At 38.9% G+C, this 24,455-nt stretch overlaps 1 protein-coding gene and 1 long non-coding RNA gene across 7 annotated transcripts in view; one reads left to right on the plus strand and one right to left on the minus strand.

Moving 5' to 3' along the window:
* Positions 1 to 16,611, minus strand: part of LOC133562373 (NIPA-like protein 2) — a 76,995-nt gene extending 60,384 nt beyond the window's left edge. For 2 of the 3 annotated variants that reach the window (XM_061916528.1, XM_061916527.1), the window contains exon 1: positions 16,391 to 16,611. In XM_061916528.1, the coding sequence (XP_061772512.1) occupies positions 16,391 to 16,477 (87 nt within the window). In that variant the 5' untranslated portion in view covers positions 16,478 to 16,611. The remainder of the gene's footprint in view (positions 1 to 16,390) is intronic. The other variant, XM_061916529.1, reaches the window with a different exon arrangement.
* Positions 1 to 24,455, plus strand: part of LOC133562375 (uncharacterized) — a 323,026-nt gene that overhangs the window by 30,600 nt on the left and 267,971 nt on the right. For all 4 annotated transcript variants that reach the window (XR_009808893.1, XR_009808894.1, XR_009808892.1 and 1 more), the window contains exon 2: positions 20,169 to 20,315. This is a non-coding gene — a long non-coding RNA (uncharacterized LOC133562375). The remainder of the gene's footprint in view (positions 1 to 20,168; positions 20,316 to 24,455) is intronic.

Genomic DNA, 24,455 nt, shown 5'->3' on the forward strand with positions numbered 1-24,455 from the left:
TGACAAAGAAGTTGGGAAAGGTAGCAATAAATACTGATAAAGTTGAGGAATCTTCATCAAACACTTATATGGACCATCCCACAGGTGTGCAGGCTAATTGGGAACAGGTGGGTGCCATGATTAGGTATAAAAATAGCTTCCCAAAAAAATGCTCAGTCTTTCACAAGAAAGGATGGGCCGAAGTTCACCTCTTTGTCCACAACTGTGTGAGCAAATAGTCAAACAGTTTAAGAACAACGTTTCTCAAACTGTAATTGCAAGACATTTAGGGATTTCAACATCTACGGTCCATAATATCATCTAAAGGTTTAGAGACTCTGGAGAAATCACTCCACGTAAGCGGCATGGCCGGAAACCAACATCTAATGACCGTGATTTTTGATCCCTCAGGCGGGACTGTATCAAAAACTGACATCAATCTCTAAAGGATATCACCACATAGGAACACTTCAGAAAACCACAGTTATTAAATACAGTTGGTTGCTACATCTGTAAGTGCAAGTTAAAGCTCTACTATGCATAGCGAAAGCCATTTATCAACAACATCCAGAAACGCCGCCGGCTTCTCTGGGCCCGAGATCATCTAAGATGGACTGATGCAAAGTGGAAAAGTGTTCTGTGATCTGACGAGTCCACATTTCAAATTGTTTTTGGAAATATTTGACATTGTGCCATCCGGACCAAAGGGGAAGCGAATTATCCAGACTGTTATCGACGCAAAGTTCAAAAGCCAGCATCGGTGATGGTATGGGGGTGCATTAGTGCCCAAGGCATGGGTAACTTACACATCTGTGAAGGCACCATTAATGCTGAAAGGTACATACAGGTTTTGGAACAACATATGCTGCCATTTAAGCGCCATCATTTTCATGGACGCCCCTGCTTATTTCAGCAAGACAATGCCAAGCCACATTCAGCACGTGTTACAACAGCGTGGCTTCATTAAAAAAAGAGTGCGGGTACTTTCCTGGCCCGCCTGCAGTCCAGACCTGTCTCCCATCAAAAATGTGTGGCGCATTATGAAGCGTAAAATACGACAGCGGTGACCCCGGACTGTTGAACGACTGAAGCTCTACATAAAACAAGAAGCTCTAAACACTACAACATGGCTGGCGGGGAGAAGAAAACCAAAGTGGAGGCACGTAAATAACACCTCCCACAAGAGACGATCGGAAAGGGGCTCCAAATTGGTCCGTAAAACATAATCTATACAAAATTTTCACCAAAAAAACACCATTACATGTTATGCAGACCACAAGGAAGTGTTTTAAATGTAGAAAAAAATCATAATATGACCCTTTTAAACCAAAACAACACAATACAGTCTAATAATAATGATTAGTATAATAACAATAAACTTTGTTACGTATTTTAAACATAAGCACATAGTCCTGATCATGTAGGTGTAGAAAAAAAATCATCACAGAGAATTGCAATCTCAATTTTAAACAGGAACATTGCAATTTACTTATTTTCCAGGATTGTGCAGCCCCAATCCACAGCATGCTAATAGACGATTTATTTCACATTTGCATGAATGAGCCAGATCATCCACCGTTCTTTATTCTTTAAGTCATATGCCCTCTTGGCACCATGAGCTAAGCCTTCACCAGAGATTTGCATATTAATTGATTACTCATTTACAGGCAGACTGTGCGCGACGACACAAACACAATTCTTCATAGGTGTGGTCATGCAAATAATAAACTGCTACAAACCCTAAAAGTGCTTGACATATTTAACTGCATAATGGGCGTGCACGCTGCTGGAAGAATCCTTATCCTCGGAAGGACACAGCATGGCCCATTGTGTTCACTCACAATGGAAATCTGTGCATGTCTGGGATGATGCCATCTCTGGATGAAGCCATATGCTTTCTGTTTGGAGGTAGTGGGCGCTGAAGCGGCGCGGCCAACACCAGTGTTGATGTGTAAACAATGAGGAACAAGAATCAACTTTCATGCAATATGTGATTCTGACACACTGTGTTGATTGATCAATCGAAATGAACTTACAATATTGTCAGAAATACCACGCAAAACAATTGCAGTTTCAAAGGGGATCTGCACTTTTGTTTGGACTTTTGCCTATCGTTCACAATCATGAGAAACAGGCAAAAACATCCGTCGTCATATCGTTCACAATCATGAGAAACATGACGACGGAGTTCAAGTACCTAGGAGTCTTGTTCACGAGTGAAGGAAGAGTGGATCGTGAGATCGACAGGCGGATCGGTGCGGCGTCTTCAGTAATGCGGACGTTGTACCGATCCGTTGTGGTGAAGAAGGAGCTGAGCCGGAAGGCAAAGCTCTCAGTTTACCGGTCGATCTACGTTCCCATCCTCACCTATGGTCATGAGCTTTGGGTCATGACCGAAAGGATAAGATCACGGGTACAAGCGGCTGAAATGAGTTTCCTCCGCCGTGTGGTGGAGCTCTCCCTTAGAGATAGGGTGAGAAGCTCTGCCATCCGGGAGGAACTCAAAGTAAAGCCGCTGCTCCTCCACATCGAGAGGAGCCAGATGAGGTGGTTCGGGCATCTGGTCAGGATGCCACCCGAACGCCTCCCTAGGGAGGTGTTTAGGGCACGTCCAACCGGTAGGAGGCCACGGGGAAGACCCAGGACACGTTGGGAAGACTATGTCTCCCGGCTGGCCTGGGAACGCCTCGGGATCCCCCGGGAAGAGCTAGACGAAGTGGCTGGGGAGAGGAAAGTCTGGGCTTCCCTGCCTAGGCTGCTGCCCCCGCGACCCGACCTCAGATAAGCGGAAGAAGATGGATGGATGGATGGATATTACATAAACCGATCAAAAGCCTGCTTAAAATAGAACACTTCCCATTGAGGATTTAAATACATGATGTGAGTGTGTCTATGTGTATATATATACATATATATATATATATATATATATATATATATATATATATATATATATATATATATATATATATATATATATATATAATATTAGGGCTGGGCAACGATTAAAAATTGTAATCAAAGTTAATCGCACTATTTGTCCGATTAATCGCGATTAACTGCATTTTATACACAAAGCCCAATAATGAATTCAAAAGTAGTGTGTAATGCACCTTTATTGGAATATTCTCCCACATGAACAAGAGCGCCAAAACATTTGTTGTGCAAACACAATTTAAATCAGTCCTTGTTAAACAGTAGCAGTTAAATAGCATATTTTATGAAGATCAACTCAAAAAATGTAAATACAAACATTTAAGCTTATTGCCACTGCCAGGGTATTTAAGTTATCCTGTTTGTTATGGAAAATAAATATAATCTACAATCAAATCTCTGAGCCACAATCATAACATCTGAACAGGCCATTTCTGAGGTAACAGCAGGAACATTTTTTTTTTATCAGGGATCTTATGTTGATTGGCAACACTAAATTGGCCCTAGTGTGTGAATGTGAGTGTGAATGTTGTCTGTCTATCTGTGTTGGCCCTGCGATGAGGTGGCGACTTGTCCAGGGTGTACCCCGCCTTCCGCCCGATTGTAGCTGAGATAGGCGCCAGCGCCCCCCGCGACCCCGAAAGGGAATAAGCGGTAGAAAATGGATGGATGGATCTTATGTTTAAAAAACCTATATTATAGGTAGTGGGCTGTTTTAGGGGATTTTTGATCAAATTATCCGTAGTAGCAATATTAATAATGTTGTGTTTATTCTGCGTAGTGCACTTAGAATAATTATGACCATATCTAGGAATTGATATGATGGGAATTTTCCGATTGTTTGCTTGGTGCTTTGATAAACTGAACGCATCATATACATGGTACTATACTGTGATGTTATGAGCCAGGGGAAAAAGAACTACCCTACCCAGCATGCAACAGGAGTGACGAGCATGCGTGGTAGCCCGGTATAGGTTGTGACGGCATCTTGTATGTTGTGATATGCACGCTCTGAAAGCAAACGTTAAGAACGCAGCCAACACTCCTCGTCTGCATTATTCATAAATAGACAGACAACACAAATACTCCGCTGCTTCACGAGCCGCTGGATGTAGCCGGCAAAGTATTCCCATGCTAGCTAGCCGGTCTAGCAAGCACGCCTCATTCAGTCCAAAACGGCCCGATCTATCCACATTCAGAATTGTCTGGCGGTCGTAAGTGATCCCGGAGTGACCACGCTGTAAGCCAGCCATGAAATTTGCAGAATTGTCCGGTATTTTTGCCAAATGTTCCATCTTTACCAAGAGCCCCTCGACGCCGAAGCTTATCCGGGCGACGCCATCTTGTTAAGAAAAGGCGTTAACAAAATAAAAGCATGTACATAACATACGCATATGTGCGATAAAATAATTGTCGGCGTTAATAGATTGATGAGTTAACTCGTAATTAACGCATTAATTTGCCCACCCCTAATATATATAAATAAAATAAGAAATGGGCACATTTATAGTATAATTTATTATTTATGTATTTTTACCGTTTTAAGCATACACGGTATGTTAATGGTTACTTATTGGATTTTATAGACGTAATAGAGGAAGGCCCATTGACTCTGCTGTAGGCAGACTTTTGTTTAGGTTTATTTAATATTTGGAATGCATAAAAAAAAAAAAAACATCCATCATCATGCCTTTCATAATGATTGTGAACCATATATAAAATGCCAAAAGAAGTGCAGTCCCCCTCAATGCATATACCTTCGCGTCGCACTAGATGGACAAATTGTCTGTTTTTGGTTTGCAAGCCTTGTTCAGGGTGTACTCCGCCTTCCGCCCGAATGCAGCTGAGATAGGCTCCAGCGAACCCCCGCGACCCCTAAAGGGACAGGCGGTAGTAAATGGATGGATGGATGTTTTGCACGCACTTTTTACTGTTCAAGTGCAGGACACCCACCCAGACTTCAGTTCAGCTATTGATACTGTACATGTTGGTAAAGAAACAATTAACAAAAAAACATTACAACTGTCTGACACTGTGGGAGAATATCCTGTACACATTCTTATTTAGGTCACCCGATACATATTTTTAAAACAAAATTTAAATATGATGAGTGGCTAGCTTTATAGTAACTTATGTCTGGTAAACCCACTATTTAATGAATTTAGATAGATTCATGTCGGTAGAACGGTAGACTCTGACCAAAAAGCCTGAATATGGTATTATAATTAATGGTTGAACAAATGGTTGGTTTTGATGCAACCAGCTTCATAAATTCCCCCTTAATAATTTGAACTGAATTAGTAAATATTAAATATTATTAAATATTTTAAATTCAATTCAATAATTATATCAAACCTACTTACAGCCTAACATGATAATAGTTGTCAAATGAAATGAAACCAACTGTTAAACACAGAGATTATTATCAAGGCCTAGGTCAGGCTAATTACAAAAATAAATACTAATCATATATACTGCAAAAGAAGGGACTCATAAAAACTAATGAAAAACTAACATACAATTACAGAGTGCTAAATAAAAAAAGCTAACTAATTAAAATTTGTTAAAATTAATAATACAAACTAAAATTAATGATAAATACAAATCTAAAAAAAATAATATATATATATATATATATATATAATAAAAAATAAATGTATATGTATGTATATAATAAAAATAAATATTTGTGTATATATACATCCATCCATTTTCTACCGCTTATTCCCTTTCGGGGTCGCGGGGGGCGCTGGCGCCTATCTCAGCTACAATCGGGCGGATGGCGGGGTACACCCTGGACAATATATATATATATATATATATACATACATTAAACAAACTCAATACAATTTAAGTGCAAAGAAAAATACAGCTTCACCACTTTAGTCATACTTTTTGCGCTTAAAAACTTCTCTATGCCTTTAGCGCAGTGGTTCTTAACCTTGTTGAAGGTACCGAACCCCAGCAGTTTCATATGCGCATTAACCAAACCCTTCTTTAGTGAAAAATAAAAGTTTTTTTTTGTTTTTTTCAAATTCAAGACAAAGTTATATTTTGTTTTTTTTTACTGGTGTACAAAATGAACCACAAAAAATTACACAACTGCAAATCAGATGGAAAATTAGAGGGAACATTGTTTAGGGGTATCCATGAAGATTTCATTTACGCAATGAGTCGGGTAAGTCTTGACCCCTGAACCCAGGTTAAGAAACACTGGTTTAGCGCTATACTTTTTCTGTTTAATATTTTCATTACAGCCCCAAATGGTGAAAAAGTGTATTACAACTGTGTACCACTGCGGCCCATATGGACCATATCTGATATTTTTTGGCGGGCATGTAGTCGGTCCTAATCTAATGTACATTATTTCTTAAAGGAAAAATGTATTTGGTATTTCTCTAAAAGTCTCAAGGTGGAAAAACTAAATAAAAGCTGTAGCGTAGCCAATGTTCTATATATATTTAGCCAAGGTGGAAAGGAAGGCAATGTCTCATTAAAATATATAATTCTGGGATTTACTATGTCTTGTATGCTTAAGACTTTAATACTTCAAGTTGATAACAAATGTAATTGAATCATTAGTCACTTTGTGGGATTACTGAAGAAAAATATAGGTGTAGTTATTATCAGGTGCACCATAAGCCAAGTGATATGAGAGACAGAATGACATTGTTATGATGTTGGCTGGCATAGTGGGTGGATAGGAACATCGGGGGGCTGGGACCATTATCCAGCGGTTCAGGATGACTTCAGTGTTAATACAGTAGATCCATTCTAACACCCACCCATGGGTGATTACTCATGCCTCCCTCTGTTGCTCTCTACTCTCTGCCACCCCAAAATGTCACAATAAGGAGAATGTGAGCAAGAGTGGGAAGCCAGAAAACTGACAAAACAATCACATTCATGCTCTCATGGAGACATTACAGACTTTGAGCAAATAGTTAGAGCAGTGATTCCCAACCACTGTTCCGCAGCACATTAGAAAGCATGAGGAAAATCATCCAAATTCACCTAATTCAGGGGCGCTCACACTTTTTCTGCAGGCGAGCTACTTTTCAATTGACCAAGTCGAGGAGATCTACCTCATTCCTATTTATAATTTATATTTATTTATTTATGAAAGAGACATTTTTGTTAACAAGTTAATGGTGTTTAATGATAATACAAGCATGTTTAACACACATAGATTCCTTTCTTTCATGAAGACAAGAATATAAGTTGGTGTATTACCTGATTCTGATGACTTGCATTGATTGGAATTAGACAATGGTGCTGATAACGTCCGCATTTTCAAATGGAGGAAAAAAAAAAAGTCCTCCTTTCTGTCCAATACCACATGAAAGTGGTTGGATTTTGGCATCTCATTTGTCCAACTTGCATACTCCTTTTTAAACACTTTGTTATGAGAGTAGCATATGTGTGTGGCCCTTTAATGTCTGGCAGCAGGTGAGTGACGTCAGTGACTGTGCGGGTGGGCAAGCAAGTGAGAAAGCGGTCGCTGAGGGCGGGGGAGAAATACATTGGCATCAAACTCCGTAGCTTGCTAGCTTGTGCATGCTAGCTTTCTGAGACTCTTATTTTGTTAGCACAGGCAGGATGAAACAGGTCTTTTATGGTGAAGACAGGAACTGTGCAGTCGGTCTTTAGAGTTTTGACAGTAGGTACGGAGTCTCTAGAAATAAAATGTGTTTCTCTGCGTCCGCCCTGTTAGTGATTTTTTTCTTAAATATGAGCTCGCAGCAGCCAGCGTCATCTCACAAGATCCTCGGGTGCCGAGAATGTCAAACAACTGACGAAAGTGAAGTCTTGGTATGATTGATGATTGCTCATTTTTATGTCTATTTTTTAATGCCTGGCTTGAGATCGACTGACACACCCTCCGAGATCGACCAGTCGATCGCGATCGACGTAATGCCCACCCCTGACCTAATTGGTCAAAAAACTATTCATTTAGATCAGCCTCCTCTTGGGATGGTTTCCTGCTGGCTCCGCTGTGAACGGGACTCTCGCTGCTGTGTTGGATCCGCTCTGGACTGAACTCTCGCGACTGTGTTGGATCCATTATGGATTGAACTTTCACAGTATCATGTTCTCATAGTCATTATTGTCACCGATGTCCCACTGGGTGTGAGTTTTCCTTGCCCTTATGTGGGCCTACCGAGGATGTCGTAGTGGTTTGTGCAGCCCTTTGAGACACTAGTGATTTAGGGCTATATAAGTAAACATTGATTGATTGATTGATTGATTTACGACAGGGGTGTCAAACTCAAATATAGAGTGGGCCAAAATTTAAAACCGAACAAAGCAGCGGGCCGAAGTTGAACAAATTAACATTTAATAGGGACCCAAACCAATTTTGCATTGAATCTTGAACAAGCAAGGCTTACAGTATATAAATTTATAGTGACATGCAAAATCTAGTTTCAAATAATAATAATAATTAAAAAATATCAATGGCATATCAAATAAAATGTATTAAAAATGGAATGCCTCTTTTCGGCGGCGGGGTTGAGGTGGACGGGGTTTGGTGATAGCGGGGGCTGTATATTGTAGCGTCCCGGAAGAGTTAGTGCTGCAAGGGGTTGTGGGCATTTGTTCTGTTGTGTTTATGTTGTGTTACGGTGCGGGTGTTCTCCCAAAATGTGTCATTCTTGTTTAGTGCGGGTTCACAGTGTAGCGCATATTTGTAACAGTGTTGAAGTTGTTTATACGGCCACCATCAGTGTGACCTGTATGGCTGTAGACCAAGTATGCCTTGCATTCACTTGTGTGTGTGTATAAGCTGCATATATTATGTGAATGGTCCGGCAAGCTGTTTGTCTGGAAGAAAAGGGGACATGGCGACAGGTTGTAGAGACGCCAAAAGCAGTGCCTTTAAGGCCCACCCCCAATATTGTTGTCCGTGATGAAATTCGGGAGGGACACTGAACTCCGGGAGTCTCCTGGGAAAATCGGGAGGGTTGGCAAGTAAGAGTATTAGCGGTGAATGCGGTGACACAGCGGCGGGCCAGCTCTAATTTTGATTTGATATTGCCTCAAGGGCCAAATGAAATTACACTGCGGGCCAAATTTGGCCCGCGGGCCAGAGTTTGACAGCCATGATTTACGACAAATCTTTGTTCACCCATTTGTCGCAGTAACGTATAGTGACAGAAAAAAAACAATTACATGCTTTTTCACAAGATAGCAAAAAGTATATAAGTAACCTAACCATAATTTCAATACATTTACTAAACACTACACCAGACGTCTTCAACAGAGGGTCTGTGACCCCTATTCCAGCCATTCTCAAACTTTTTTTTTAACCAAGTACCACCTCAGAAAACACTTGGCTTTCCGAGTACCACCATAATGACCAACATTAAAGGCCTACTTAAAGCCACTACTACCGTCCAGGCAGTCTGGTAGTTTATATATCAACGATAAAATCTTAACATTGCAACACATGCCAATACGGCCGGTTTAGTTTACTAAATAACAATTTTTAATTTCCCACAGAGTTTCCTGTTGAAAACGTTGCGGAATGATGACGCCTGTTTGTGATGTTACTGGTTGGAGGGGACATATTAGCCCAGCACCACTTACGGCTAAAAGTCGTCTTTTTTCATCGCGCAATTACACAGTATATTGGACATCTGTGTTGCTGAAATCTTTTGCAGTTTGTTCAATTAATAATGGAGACGTCAAAGAAGAATGCTGTTGGTAGAAAGCGGTGGATTGCAGCTGCCTTTAGCACCGAAACACAGCCGGTGTTTCTTTGTTTGTTGTGAAGCTTTAACACAGAGCGGTCAAGCGAACATGTTTCTCCACGTCAACCAGCAAGTTTTTGGATGGGAAAATTGTGATATTAAGTCGGCTCTTACAGGAGACTTAAGTGGAATATGCGACCTCATCCTGCACCTTAAAAAGGCAGCTGGGATCTTGGCTCCTGCATTGGCTTCTCTGAGAGACACTGGCGTTCACCGCAGCCATCCGACTTTCAGGTATGACTTTACAATCTCACTAAAACACTATTAAAACAACAAGCAGATAAGGGATCTACCAGAATTATCCTAGTAATAGTGTCTAATTACAACTGAAACGCTCACACTGCTGCCGCTTTTTCTTTTTTTGTGCTTCACTCTAACTTTCTTCATCCACGAATCTTTCATCCTCGCTCAAATTAATGGGGAAATTGTCGCTTTCTCGGTCCGAATAGCTCTTGCGGCTGGTGGCTCATATTACAGTATAAACGATGTGAGGAGCCCTCACACCGGTGACGTCACGCGCACATCGTCTGCTACTTGTGGTAAAGGCAAGGTTTTTTTATTAGCGACCAAAAGTTGCGAACTTTATCGTCGATGTTCTCTACTAGATCCTTTCCGCAAAAATATGGCAATATTGCGAAATGATCCAGTATGACACATAGAATGGACCTGCGATCCCCGTTTGAATAAGAAAAGCTCATTTCAGTAGGCCTTTAAAACGCAGTAGCATTGTAGGTCTAACTATTCATAAAAAACAAGGCAAATGCTTTATTTAATGTTTTAGCCACTGTTCTAAACACAGTTTACAGCAACAATATGTTTGAATATAGGAAAATAAAACACTGTACTAAATAATTAATCAAATATTTGACGTACAACTAGATGGAGCCAGCTTACCACCACAGTTTGAGAATCACTGCCCTCGAGGTACTGCAGAGTGGTCATGACATTTTTGGTTACTTAGACTTTTTTGTAATATATTATTTTGTATTCCACTGCAATTTTTTCCACAATTTTTGTGCCTTTCAATTCGACATTAACATTGATCCAACACAACGTAGTTTAGTTTACAAATGTCTGTTTAGGCATTAACATTGATGACCTCTGGTCAACACTATATTTTACTACAGTGATTCCCCAACTGTGGTATCACCAGATGGAGCCAGCGTGTACGCCAGGTAATCACTTGATTCAAGTACAGTGTTTTAGGCCATGTCCACACGGACACGGAGAGTTTGAAAAACACATATTAGGGGTTAAATCAATCTCCATCCACATTAGTGTAGTTTCAAAACTGACTACGTCTACACACAAACGCATCATGCACATTTTGTCCAATCAGAAGCCTGGAAAAAGCAGCAACAGCTGACTTGGTGGAATTACACCTCCTATTCTGTTTATTTAGATCGACTTTAGACGTACAATGACATGTACAATTAAACAAGGCGACACGGTAAAGAATCTGGGTATTATCTTCGACCCAACTCTCTCCTTTGAGTCACACATTAAAAGCGTTACTAAAACGGCCTTCTTTCATCTCCGTAACATCGCTAAAATTCGCTCCATTCTGTCCACTAAAGACGCTGAGATCATTATCCATGCGTTTGTTACGTCTCGCCTCGACTACTGTAACGTATTATTTTCGGGTCTCCCCATGTCTAGCATTAAAAGATTACAGTTGGTACAAAATGCGGCTGCTAGACTTTTGACAAGAACAAGAAAGTTTGATCACATTACACCTGTACTGGCTCACCTGCACTGGCTTCCTGTGCACTTAAGATGTGACTTTAAGGTTTTACTACTTACGTATAAAATACTACACGGTCTAGCTCCATCCTATCTTGCCGATTGTATTGTACCATATGTCCCGGCAAGAAATCTGCGTTCAAAGGACTCCGGCTTATTAGTGATTCCCAAAGCCCAAAAAAAGTCTGCGGGCTATAGAGCATTTTCCGTTCGGGCTCCAGTACTCTGGAATGCCCTCCCGGTAACAGTTCGTGATGCCACCTCAGTAGAAGCATTTAAGTCTCACCTTAAAACTCATTTGTATACTCTAGCCTTTAAATAGACTCCCTTTTTAGACCAGTTGATCTGCCGTTTCTTTTCTTTTTCTTCTATGTCCCACTCTCCCGTGTGGAGGGGGTCCGGTCCGATCCGGTGGCCATGTACTGCTTGCCTGTGTATCGGCTGGGGACATCTCTGCGCTGCTGGTCCGCCTACGCTTGGGATGGTTTCCTGCTGGCTCCGCTGTGAACGGGACTCTCGCTGCTGTGTCTTGGATCCTCTTTGGACTGGACTCTCGCGACTGTGTTGGATCCATTGTGGATTGAACTTTCACAGTATCATGTTAGACCCGCTCGACATCCATTGCTTTCCTCCTCTCTAAGGTTCTCATAGTCATTATTGTCACCGATGTCCCACTGGGTGTGAGTTTTCCTTGCCCTTATGTGGGCCTACCGAGGATGTCGTGGTGGTTTGTGCAGCCCTTTGAGACAGTAGTGATTTAGGGCTATATAAGTAAACATTGATTGATTGATTGATACATTATCTTTAAAACCAGCCTGCACGTACACAGATACCTGGGAACATTATTAAAGAGCAAATGCATGCCTGTGCTGCTGTAACCCAACACTGGTAGAATTATAACATGTTCAGCAACATGGTGATGTATTACTTGTGCAGTGAAGTGTACATTATTTCTTAATCAGCACGCACTAACGAGCCAAGGAAACCATTTTGCATGCTTAAGGGAATTATATAGCATTTAATCATGGATATAATGATTTGGTACATGTGTCTTTAAATAGACTCCCTTTTTAGACCAGTTGATCTGCCGTTTCTTTTCTTTTTCTTCTATGTCCCACTCTCCCTTGTGGAGGGAGTCCGGTCCGATCCGGTGGCCATGTACTGCTCGCCTGTGTATCGGCTGGGGACATCTCTGCGCTGCTGATCGGCCTCCGCTTGGGATGGTTTCCTGCTGGCTCCGCTGTGAACGGGACTCTCGCTGCTGTGTTGGATCCGCTTTGGACTGGACTCTCGCGACTGTGTTGGATCCATTATGGATTGATCTTTCACAGTATCATGTTCTCATAGTCATCAGTATCATCAGTATCACAGTATCATGTTCTCATAGTCATCATTGTCACAAACGTCCCACTGGGTCATTATCGTCACCGGTGTCCCACTGGGTGTGAGTTTTCCTTGCCCTTATGTGGGCCTACCGAGGATGTCGTAGTGGTTTGTGCAGCCCTTTGAGACACTAGTGATTTAGGGCTATATAAGTAAACATTGATTGATTGATTGATAATGAAGTGTATATTGTCTTTAACATCAGTACACACTAGAACAGGGGTTCTTAACCTGGGTTCGATCGAACCCTTGGGGTTCGGTATATCGGCCTCAGGGGTTCGGTGGAGCCTCCGCCGCGGAGTTCAAGACACACCCGACTCATTGTGTCAATAAAACGTCTCCCTATCGGCGTGTTATGGATATGGCAACATCAGAAGTCACACTGATTTGCAGGTGTGTCATTTGTTGTGAGTTGATGCACTGTGTTGGTTTTGTTCTTTGAACAATCAATCAATCAATGTTTATTTATATAGCCCCAAATCACAAATGTCTCAAAGGACTGCACAAATCATTACGACTACAACATCCTCGGAAGAACCCACAGAAGGGCAAGGAAAACTCACACCCAGTGGGCAGGGAGAATTCACATCCAATGGGACGCCAGTGACAATGCTGACTATGAGAAACCTTGGAGAGGACCTCAGATGTGGGCAACCCCACCCCTCTAGGGGACCGAAAGCAATGGATGTCGAGCTGGTCTAACATGATACTGTGAAAGTTCAATCCATAGTGGCTCCAACACAGCCGCGAGAGAGTTCAGTTCAAGCGGATCCAACAAGGGGTTGTTCATGCACGGTTCATTTTGTGCACCCGTAAAAAAAACATAACTTTGTCTTGAATTTGAAAAAAAACTAAACATTTTATTTTTCACTAAAGAAGGGTTAGTGAAAGCGCATATGAAACTGGTGGGGTTCGGTACTTCCAACAAGGTTAAGAACCACTGCACTAGAACGAGGTCGCTACATTATGATTTATTAGTTGCTTGGTTTCTTTTTATGCACAAGCAGGGTGGCATCTACAAAACTGTAAGCAAGACACGCAAGTTAACTTGATGATTTGTCGTCAAACAAGGACTAAGAACAAAAGATAATGTTGCACCTTTCTTATGACCAAGCAAAAAGTCTTGCTTGTCAAAGTTGTCGTATCAGGTTGAGGTCCGACAGCGATCATATCCAAAACAGCTGTCATTTTGATGTTTTTTTTTTTTTAATTAATGTTGAGTGAAAAGAGCAGCATATTTACATCCAAACATATGTTGTAGTCCTCTTATAGTGTGTTTAAAGCCTGCAAGACAGTGTTGTTTAAGTACAACTGATAGTCGCACACACACTAGGCGTGGTGAAATTACTTCATTTGACCCATCCCCAATGGTTCCACCCCCTGGGAGGTGAGGGGAGCAGTGAGCAGCAGAGGTGGCCGCGCTCGGATATCATTTTGGTGATTTAACCCCCATTTTCAACCCTTGATGCGGAGTGCCAAGCATGGAGGTAATGGGTCCCATTTTTACAGTCTTTGGTTAATGACTCAGCTGAGGTTTGAACTCACAACCTACTGATCTCAGGGCGGTTGGGCTTAGAAATGACAGCGCATAACCGTGACGTCATCACAATTCTCCATTTGTGCCGTGTACACACAAACGCTGAGCGGAGAGTTTTGGATCTCTACACTTTGGCCAGCGTTTGTAAAAATCTGCGTTTTTAAAGACAAAAGTATGCGTCTGCGTGTAGACAAGAGCCCTAAACGCAGAGCTAAGTATGCGTTTATTAGGTATCTGTGTTCGTGTGGACATGGCCTTGGTTTCCTGTATTCAAACACAGTGTTTCTGTTCAAATAGTGTGTAATGTTACAGTGGCCAACAATATTAAATATACTTGTTAAATAAAACGTGTGCTTGTTTTTAATGAATACTTAGGCGTGCTGCACTACTGTATAATAATGTTGGTCATTATGATGGTACTTGGAGAGCCAAGTGTTTTCTATTGTAGTACTTAATGGAAAAAATAATATAAATATGTGTCTCGGCTTAGTAGAGGTTGACAAACGGTGCTTCAGACCAGTGGTTCTCAACCTTTTTTCAGTGATGTACCCCCTGTGAACATTTTTTTAATTCAAGTACCCCCTAATCAGTGCAAAGCATTTTTGGTTGAAAAAAAGAGATAAATAAGTAAAATACAGCACTATGTCTGTCAGGCTTGCCACTGACAGTTTGTTTGTGTTTTAGTTTTTCCTCTGTGTGTTTAGTATTTCCAGTTTTTAGTTCCTGTCAGCGCTCTTATTTTGTTAGTTTCCTGTCTTTCTCCCTGAGCGCTGTTTCACCTCAGCTGCGGCTGATTGGCATCTGGCCACACCAGGTGTCAATCAGCCCACTCCTATTTGTACCTGCTTTTGTCCTCCAGTCAGGGCTGGATTAATGTCTTGTCGATGTCGCGCCGTGTCTTGTATTTGCAGCGTAGCGGTAAGCTATATCCGTGAGATGTTTGTAGCTTACTGTTCTTTGTTCTCTGCTTCCAGTTTGTTTTGTACTAAACGTTACGACTTTTGTTTTCCTGCTCTCTACCCGCTAGCTTCCACGCTAGACCATTTTTGTTTTTGCGAGCTTCCATGTTAAGCTCCTTTTATTTTCTAGCTCCCATGCTAGCTCCCTTAGTTTATCCGCATTGTGCGCGCTTTTTTGTTTGTACCCTTTTGTTCGGTTTTTTGTCTTAGTGTTTTATTAAAACCATGTTTTCTTATTCAATGCCTGCCTCCATCTCTGCATCTTGGGGTTCGTCACAAAGTTTGTGATTTATTGTACAACAGTGCAAAATATTGCTCATTTGTAGTGGTATTTCTTGAACTATTTGGAAAAAAATTATAAAAATAACTGAAAACTTGTTGAAAAATAAATAAATGATTCAATTAAACATAAAAAAATTCTACACATAGAAGTAATCATCAACTTAAAGTGCCCTCTTTGGGGATTGTAATAGAGATCCATCCAGATTCATGAACTTAATTCTAAACATTTCTTCACAAAAAAAGAAATGTTTAATATCAATATTTATGGAACATGTCCACAAAAAATCTAGATGGCAACACTGAATATTGCATTGTTGTATTTCTTTTCACAGTTTATGAACTTACATTCATATTTTGTTGAAGTAGAATTCAATAAATATATTTATAAAGGATTTTGGAATTGTTGCTATTTTTAGAATATTTTTGAAAAATCTCATGTGCCCCTTGGCATACCTTCAAGTACCACCAGGGGTACGTGTACCCCCATTTGAGAACCACTGTTTTAGAGAATATTTTTGGCAGGTGCCAGCATCAAATAATCTTTGTGCTGGCAGCCTTACTTGCTGCTCATTACACAAAAAGCTTTAGACTACTCTGAGCATTCTTTAAGGATGGTAATCTATTTTTGAGCATTAGTGCTCCAGATGGCAAGTGGAGACTTGAAAGATGAAAAAAAATCCCACAAACTTAACTTTTATTTTGCTACTGTAAAGGGTAAGGAGAATATATGGGTGTTTTCAATAATAGTAATAATAATTAATAGTGTTTTCAGAAGGTTAAAAAAATATTACTATATTAGTTGTATGATAATAAGTGCTTACCTGAAGAGGATTTTCCATGACTTCAGCCCGGTGTGTCAGCGCTATGGTCCAGTTAAGAGCCTCCCAGCGAACGCTTGAATTTGCCATGTTTTCTTAGTCAATTAGGATATTTTGTTCTTCCAAAGCTTCCCTCTTCACATGTTTGTCATACATTTGTCCCCGCTCTCTGTCCCCTGCATCCCGCACCGCCGCCGCCGCAGACCAAACTCAGGGAATAGTTATCCAAGCCAAAGAAGTCAAGGTCACGTGTGAGAATTTCAAGACCATGGGAAATATGACAATAGCGCCTTACGGTGCCCAATTTTTCGTCTCATAAGTAATGCATAACTAAAATATTACTGACAGAGTAATATAAAAATGAAGTGTATCAAATTATATATTTTATTAGTCCAACTTAGGTAAAAGGGTTTGATTTAGAAAATAATACGAACATTTTAAGGGGGTTTTGAAGGCGTCATTAACATGCTAACGACAGACTTGTGTTTCCTGATGGTAAGCAAATTTTGTGTCAGATGTGTATTGTAATCTTTTTTCACACCTTACTTCATTACAAACTTGGTAAAATATAAGAACTAACTTGCTGTTGCTTGGAAGTTCACGCTTTAATTGGCGTTTCTTAATTCTACATACATTGTATTCAGTGTGCAGCTCCTCTTCCGGGTTGACAAAGTGGCTGCAAAATGCGAAATTACCCCAACTCACCATTTTATACATTCATATTTGAATGGAATGTGCAATTATGTGCATTAATTCTGTTTGAAAATGAAACATAAATCAAGTGTAGGATTGAATATTCATGTTACAGTTGTGTAGTGGTTTGTCAGGACGGAATCACCATAGGGTCGATGCTATTGTGACCTGTGTCGACAAGTTATCCTTCAATTATCTGTTTATTTTTATAAATAGCTTTTGTTGTTCTTTTGCTGTTTTTATTGTTACTTGCGGACTTAGTTATATACTGTAAAGTGAAAACTCGTAATGGCTTGGAGCAGTAAAAAAAAAAAAAAGTGTGTGTGCGTGTATACGACCCTGAAAGGGAATAAGCGGTAGAAAATGGATGGATGGATGGATGGATGGATGGATGGATATATATATATATATATGTGTGTGTATGCGTGTGTGTGTATGTATGTATGTATATATATATATATATATATTAGTATATATATATGAGTGTGTGTGTGTCTATATATATATATATATATATATATTAGTATATATATATGAGTGTGTGGGTGTGTCATATGTATATATATATATATATATATATAAGGGCTGCAAATCTTGGGGTGTCCCACGTTTCGATTCAATATCGATTCTTGGGGTCACGATTCGATTATACATCGATTTTTTTTTTTTTTTCGATTCAACGCAATTCTCGATTCAAAAACAATATTTTTCCGATTCAAAACGATTTTATATTCATTCAATACATAGGATTTCAGCAGGATCTACCCCAGTCTGCTGACATGCTAGCAGAATAGTAGATTTTTTTTTTTAAAAAAGCATTTATAATTGTAAAGGACAATGTTTTATCAACTGATTGCAATAATGTAAATTTTTTTAAACTATTAAACAAACCAAAAATATGACTTATTTTATCTTTGTGAAAACATTGGACACAGTGTGTTGTCCAGCTTATGAGATGCCATGCAAGTGTAAGCCACCGTGACACTATTATTCTTTATTTTTTATTTTTATAAATGTCTAATGATAATGTCAATGAGGGATTTTTAATCACTGCTATGCTGAAATTATAACTAATATTGATACTGTTGTTGATAATCAATTTTGTTTCACTACTTTTGGTTTGTTCTGTGTCGTGTTTGTGTCTTCTCTCAATTGCTCTGTTTATCGCAGTTCTGAGTGTTGCTGGGTGAGGTTTGGTTTTGGAATTGGACTGCATTGTTATGGTATTGCTGTGTATTGGTTTGTAGGACTTGTCCAGGGTGTACCCCGCCTTCCGCCCGATTGTAGCTGAGATAGGCGCCAGCGCCCCCTGCGACTCCAAAAGGGAATAAGCGGTAGAAAATGGATGGATGGATGAATGGTTTGTAGGATTGATCAAAAAAACAAAAAAACAAAAAAAATCGATTCTGAATCGCACAACGTGAGAATCGCGATTCATATTCGAATCGATTTTTTCCCACACCCCTAATATATATGTATGTATATGTGTGTGTGTGTATATATATATATATGTGTGTGTATATATATATATATATATCAATCAATGTTTACTTATATAGCCCTAAATCACTAGTGTCTCAAAGGGCTGCACAAACCACAACACAAACCACTACGACATCCTCGGTAGGCCCACATAAGGGCAAGGAAAACTCACACCCAGTGGGACGTCATATGTGTATATATATTATGTATGTATGTATGTATGTATGTATATGTTTTAACATAAACTCTGTTCGATGTATACGTATACCTCAATATACTGTATTTTCCAGTGAAAATAGTAATATAAAGATATTCATTTTTGAGTGATATTCAGTGAAATTGAAGTGAATGACAACTGTACAGTTAGTCAAGATGAGTATGAACAGCACAGAAAAGAAACTGTTTAAGTAGCACAGAATTTGATAACATAAATAAAATAAAAAAACAAAGGATGTATAAACAAAATAGAAACATATTCTTTCTACATAAAATTAATAACATAGCTCTGCAAATGATATAAAATGTATCAAACTCAGATAAAAAATACATTTGCAGGCAGGCACTTTTTAATTCCAGTAGACGATGTAATTAACTGTCACACACGTACAGTTCTGTGGTCCTACTAGACCACATGTCTGTGGTCAGCACCAAGTAAGTGACTTGACTTACTTGTGCAACTATGATCTTGTTGTTTGTTTCAAAATGATTCAACTATTCAATGTCAAAATATAAAGAGTAGAAATAATGAACACAACGTCAGTCTTGTTGTAAAAGACCAATGAAAATGAAATGTAGCTTTTGGAACGGATATACTGTAGCAAAAGTTATCACATGTCCACAATCATGTGTTCTTAAATGTATCTTCCATATTGAGAGTAATTTTGATTTGGGCTTACAAGGTAACAACTCAAATACGCATACATTTGTCCAAATGTGGCCAAGTAGACGCATTGTGGGTTTCCTGGATGTCGTCTACATCGGTAAAAGAAAACTCTAAGGAAGAGAATCCCTCTGCCATCTTCCACTTGTTTTTTTAATATATAAATCACCCGCTTGAAAATTCTCTCTTGTCTTCTCCGACTCTCTCGTTGTTATTTGGGATGTCAGTTGTGATTACTCTTCCTAGTTCCATGACCCGCCCCATTTTGCTTCTGATTGCTCTAATCTCAACCAATCGCGAATCATCATAGTAAACAACCAACCAATCTTGGATGTTCTGATACGTGCAAGCACAAAAAGGAGGAAGGGGAGGGGTTTAGTAGGAAAACAAGGAACACAACAAATAAGCGGTGTTTGGTCATTTTATCATGAAATAATATCGATATAAATTCATATGTTGTTTAAAAATATATCGATAAATCTTACGAACTCAATATATCGCCCAGCCCTAACTCCCTCCAAAAAATGCCCAGAACATCTTGTTGCATGATCTAATTAGATGCCATATATTTTTCTGTCAACATTCAAATAACAAATACATTCAGCCAGAAAGTGCTTTATTATTCTTAGCCTTCAGAAAGTAACATAATACAAACAGGCTAACTCTGCTTTGTTCCTCGTACAATGAAGCTGATTTTTCAAACAGCCACCTGATATCTCTTTTCAGGGCCAGTAATGTTCCCGGCTACAGGTGTTTTTAGGACGTCTGAATCCGCATTTGGGAATCTCATCTGCAGCTGAAAGGGAAGCAGAGAAAGGCCTGTCTGATGCAAATGAAGCTAAACATCTCCATGCTGTATGGGTCCAGCTGCAGGTAAGCTCCTGTCAAAGGGATTTACTCAAAACTCTCGTCTGATCTCGCTGATCCTGCTTTATTTATGTGAAAAAAACATGCTTTTACTATTTTTTTCTGGCGTTTCCAATCAGTCCTGTGTTGGTAAAGCTGTTGCATGCTTTCATCTGTGTATCTCCCACTGGCTTGCAACCACACATACTTAAAGTATAAACAGTATATCATGGCTACTTCTGTAAAAACCAAAAAACAACTACCATTTAAATCAGGGGTAGGGAACCTATGGCTCTAGAGCCGGATGTGGCTCTTTTGATGACTGCATCTGACTCTCAGATAAATCTTAACCGACATTACTTAACAGGATAAGTAATGAATAATTATGCTGGTTATCGCAGTGTTAAAAATAACGTTCATAATATAAAACATTTTCCTGCATTTTAATCCATACATCCGTTTTCTACCGCACCTGTTCAAGTATTTTATTTCTTATTGGTTCTGCTCAAAAAAACAATGTTATTAAAAGGAATGAGAGACTTATAATACTCTAAACATGTTGGTCTTACTTAAAAATGCACGCATTTAGTTGTATTCAGTGTTAAAAAAAATATTATATGGCTCTCATGGAAATACATTTTAAAATATTTGGCTTTCATGGCTCTCTCAGCCAAAAAGGGTCCCGACCCCTGATTTAAATGCTTGGTACTGTCTATCTTCAGCAAGGTTGTATAGGGGTAATTGTGCATTTAAATGGTATATGCACTGTACTAGGGATGTAACGATATGAACATTTGACATCATGGTTATTCTGACCAAAATGATCACGTTTATTATTATCGTGGTTTTGTTGAATGTGCTCGAAAAGTACTTATACATAAACTGAAATCTTTTAAACAAGGTTGTTTTTTTTTAATGTTAGAAACTGTTAGAAAACCCACTATTTTTCATGTTTTGTGTTTCTTTGCGTTACTGACAGTGTTTTAGTCTGTTATCTGTTTTAATGGCTATTGTTTTAGATATTGGTTTGCACTGTTGCACTCTAAGATTTATTAATTGGAAATTGCGTCAAAAAATCGAATGTATTATTGACTGGCTAAAACAAATTGACAGTAAATTATTAGTTGGCACAGTGCTACTAGATTTTAGTGCAGCTTTTGATATTATTGATCATAAACTACTACTTATAAAACTGTCTGCTTATGGTTTTAAACTCTCAGCAATTAACTGGATGAAAAGCTACCTAGTCAACAGACAGCAATGTGTCATGTTCAATGGAACCCTTTCAAATATTAAAACATTATATTGTGGTATTCCACAGGGAAGTTGCCTGGGACCTTTATTATACTCAATATTTGTAAATGATATGTCATGTATTTTAAAGAATAGTTGCTGTGCAATTTACGCAGATGACACAACAATATATGCACATGCAGATAATTGCACCGACCTGAGCACTATACTACAAGATGAGGTCATGCGGATTTCAAAATGGGTTACAGAAAATAAGATGAAACTTAATATTTCCAAAACAAAATGTCTTGTTATTTGCTCAAAACATGCTCATAGAAAGGAACGCATATTAAATGTTTCTCTGAACGGAGTTCATGTTGAACAAGTTAAACAGGCCAGGTTGCTGGGAGTTACAATAGATGAAAGACTATCTTGGGCCGCTCACATTAAAAACATAGTAACAAAAATGAGCAGAAGCATTTCAATCATAAGGAGAAGTGCCTATTTTTTAACTAACACATCTATGAAGCAAGTTATACAATCCCTTGTATTGTCACATATGGACTACTGCCCAGCAATCTGGTCTAATGCATCTAAACAAGATCTAAATAAAATCCAGCTTACCCAAAACAGAGCTGCCAGACTAGCTTTCCATTGCTCATTTAGGACTGGCATTGAGATCATGCATCATGAATTGTCATGGATGAAAGTTGATGAAAGACTGGCTTGTAGTTTGATTCCATTTTTAAAAAACATCTATACATACCATAAACCCTCATATCTGTATTCTCAGCTCTTGCTTGCCAGTGACAGTCACAACTACAGTACCAGGCTAGCCCTAAGAGGTGCTCTCACTCGTCTTAAACCCAAAAGTGATGTTTTGAAAAAGACTGTAATGTATCGGGCAATCACTTACTGGAACAGACTTCCACAATATCTGCTATCAATCACCAGCATAGTGGGCCTGTAAGAATAAACTAAAGGAGAAGTATTGCGTAAAGAGATTATTTTAGATTGTACCTAATGTCATGACTGTTTTTATTGACTATTGAATATTTTATTGATTATGGGATAAGCAGCAGAAAATGGATGAATGATACTTTTTCGTCACTTATTGTTTGTCTTTGGTACACTAATGTGTTTTAGGCCATTGGTTCTTTGTTTTATTTTTGCAAAAATGTATACAGTATATCTATTTTTATATTGCTATTTTTATCTTTGGTATGAAAATTATTAAGTAACAACATCTATTAGTATTTTTTGGTTCTTTGTTGTTACTATTTTTGTATTATGACAATTTATTATTGGATCATGTTGTACTGCATTTTAATCGTTTGTTCTGTGGTTGTGTGATGTTTTTTGCCTGGACCCCAGGAAGAATAGTCTCCACTGCGGTGTAGACTAATGGGGATCCTTAATAAACTAACTAATAAACTAAACTAATAAATTAATGTTTATTATTTCTGGCAGGCGTTGTGACATTCTACACTCTTCAGCGGTCCTCGTACAAACTGTAAAAACACCTCTGTCTCTATTCCTTTGAGAATAGAACAATCACTGTCATAAGACAGCACAGCTTGAGGTTCAATGTGCACAAATGAATAGAATAATTGCTTGGACAATAATGTGTTTAGAAGTTTGGATTGGGGTACATTGGTTTTTATTGCAGTTATTGTTCGTGTCTCATGGTTTCATGTTAGTGTTTAAGCTCGTTCGTAAGTTTATCATAGTTTTTTGGATAATTTTAATTTAAAACTGTAACCGTTCTGAACTTTTATCGCAGTTATTAATACTAGAGGTGGGAATCTTCGGCCACCTCACGATTCGATTACGATTCAGGAGCTATGATTTGATTAAAAATAGATTATTGTATTAATTTATGTATATCGATGCAGTTTTACATTTGTTGTCGATTCACTAAATATGCGTATATCATTTGCAACTTTTAAAAACAGTGCATTTGTAATGAAAAACAGCTTAATTAATTTTCATTATATTTATCAAATTCATAGAAATGTGTGCAAAATAATAAAGAAGCTGGTCAAATCTCTGAGAGGTTGCTCGCTGCAGTCAGACAAATTTTAGAACAGTCTGCACAATTCTATTTACAATAGATACATCTATTATCGATTATTGGCGTTTACTAATCGACTGTATTATCGTCCATGTCTGAATTGCGATGCATCTAAAAATCTTATTTCCCATGCTTCTAATTGAGACCGATTATTGTTGCATCCCTATGCTGTACACACCTGAACAACATCTTGAAACTCGGGAGAATTCCAAGTATTCAGTAGTGTATAGTGTAAGAGCATACACTCTTTACACCCTGGCCTGCTCGAACATTGAAAAAGCAACATCTATTTTTTTTTACATTTCTATTTATTCAGCTTTCTTTGTGTTCTGCCTGCTCTTTCTGCCATAATAATCAAGGCCCATTAGACGGCATTACTACGGTGTGAATGGGAAGACGGTAAATGAATCAATGCATCCTAACATTTGATGTGTCATGATAAATATGACTGTACCAGATTACATTTTCATTTCCAATGCCCATCAATCCTGCTCGAGGGTGCAGGTTCCTCTATCAGGGATGGTGGGTGATCACAGTGGTCTATGAATGGCAGTTTTTTTTATCATGTATGTGGGCTGTTACATTTTCCATGTGGCTATGTGGACAGCTTCATGTTCAAATAGGAGTATAATGTACCAATTCCCGGTGCCTGGGAATCAATAGCGGTACATAAATGTACCACATTTCAGTATTTTTGTGTGTTTTGATAAATTTTGGTAATAAAATGTTATTTTTCTAAAGTAACATTTAAAAAATAGCTGATTATGATACCTGTGTTGTTCAGTGGTTATATATTGTTTTCCTATGAAATTTAATTCTCATTTGCAATTAAGCTACACTTCCAAGACATTAAACGTCAG

This window comes from Nerophis ophidion, linkage group LG11, assembly GCF_033978795.1.
Source record: "Nerophis ophidion isolate RoL-2023_Sa linkage group LG11, RoL_Noph_v1.0, whole genome shotgun sequence".
NCBI lineage: Eukaryota > Metazoa > Chordata > Actinopteri > Syngnathiformes > Syngnathidae > Nerophis > Nerophis ophidion.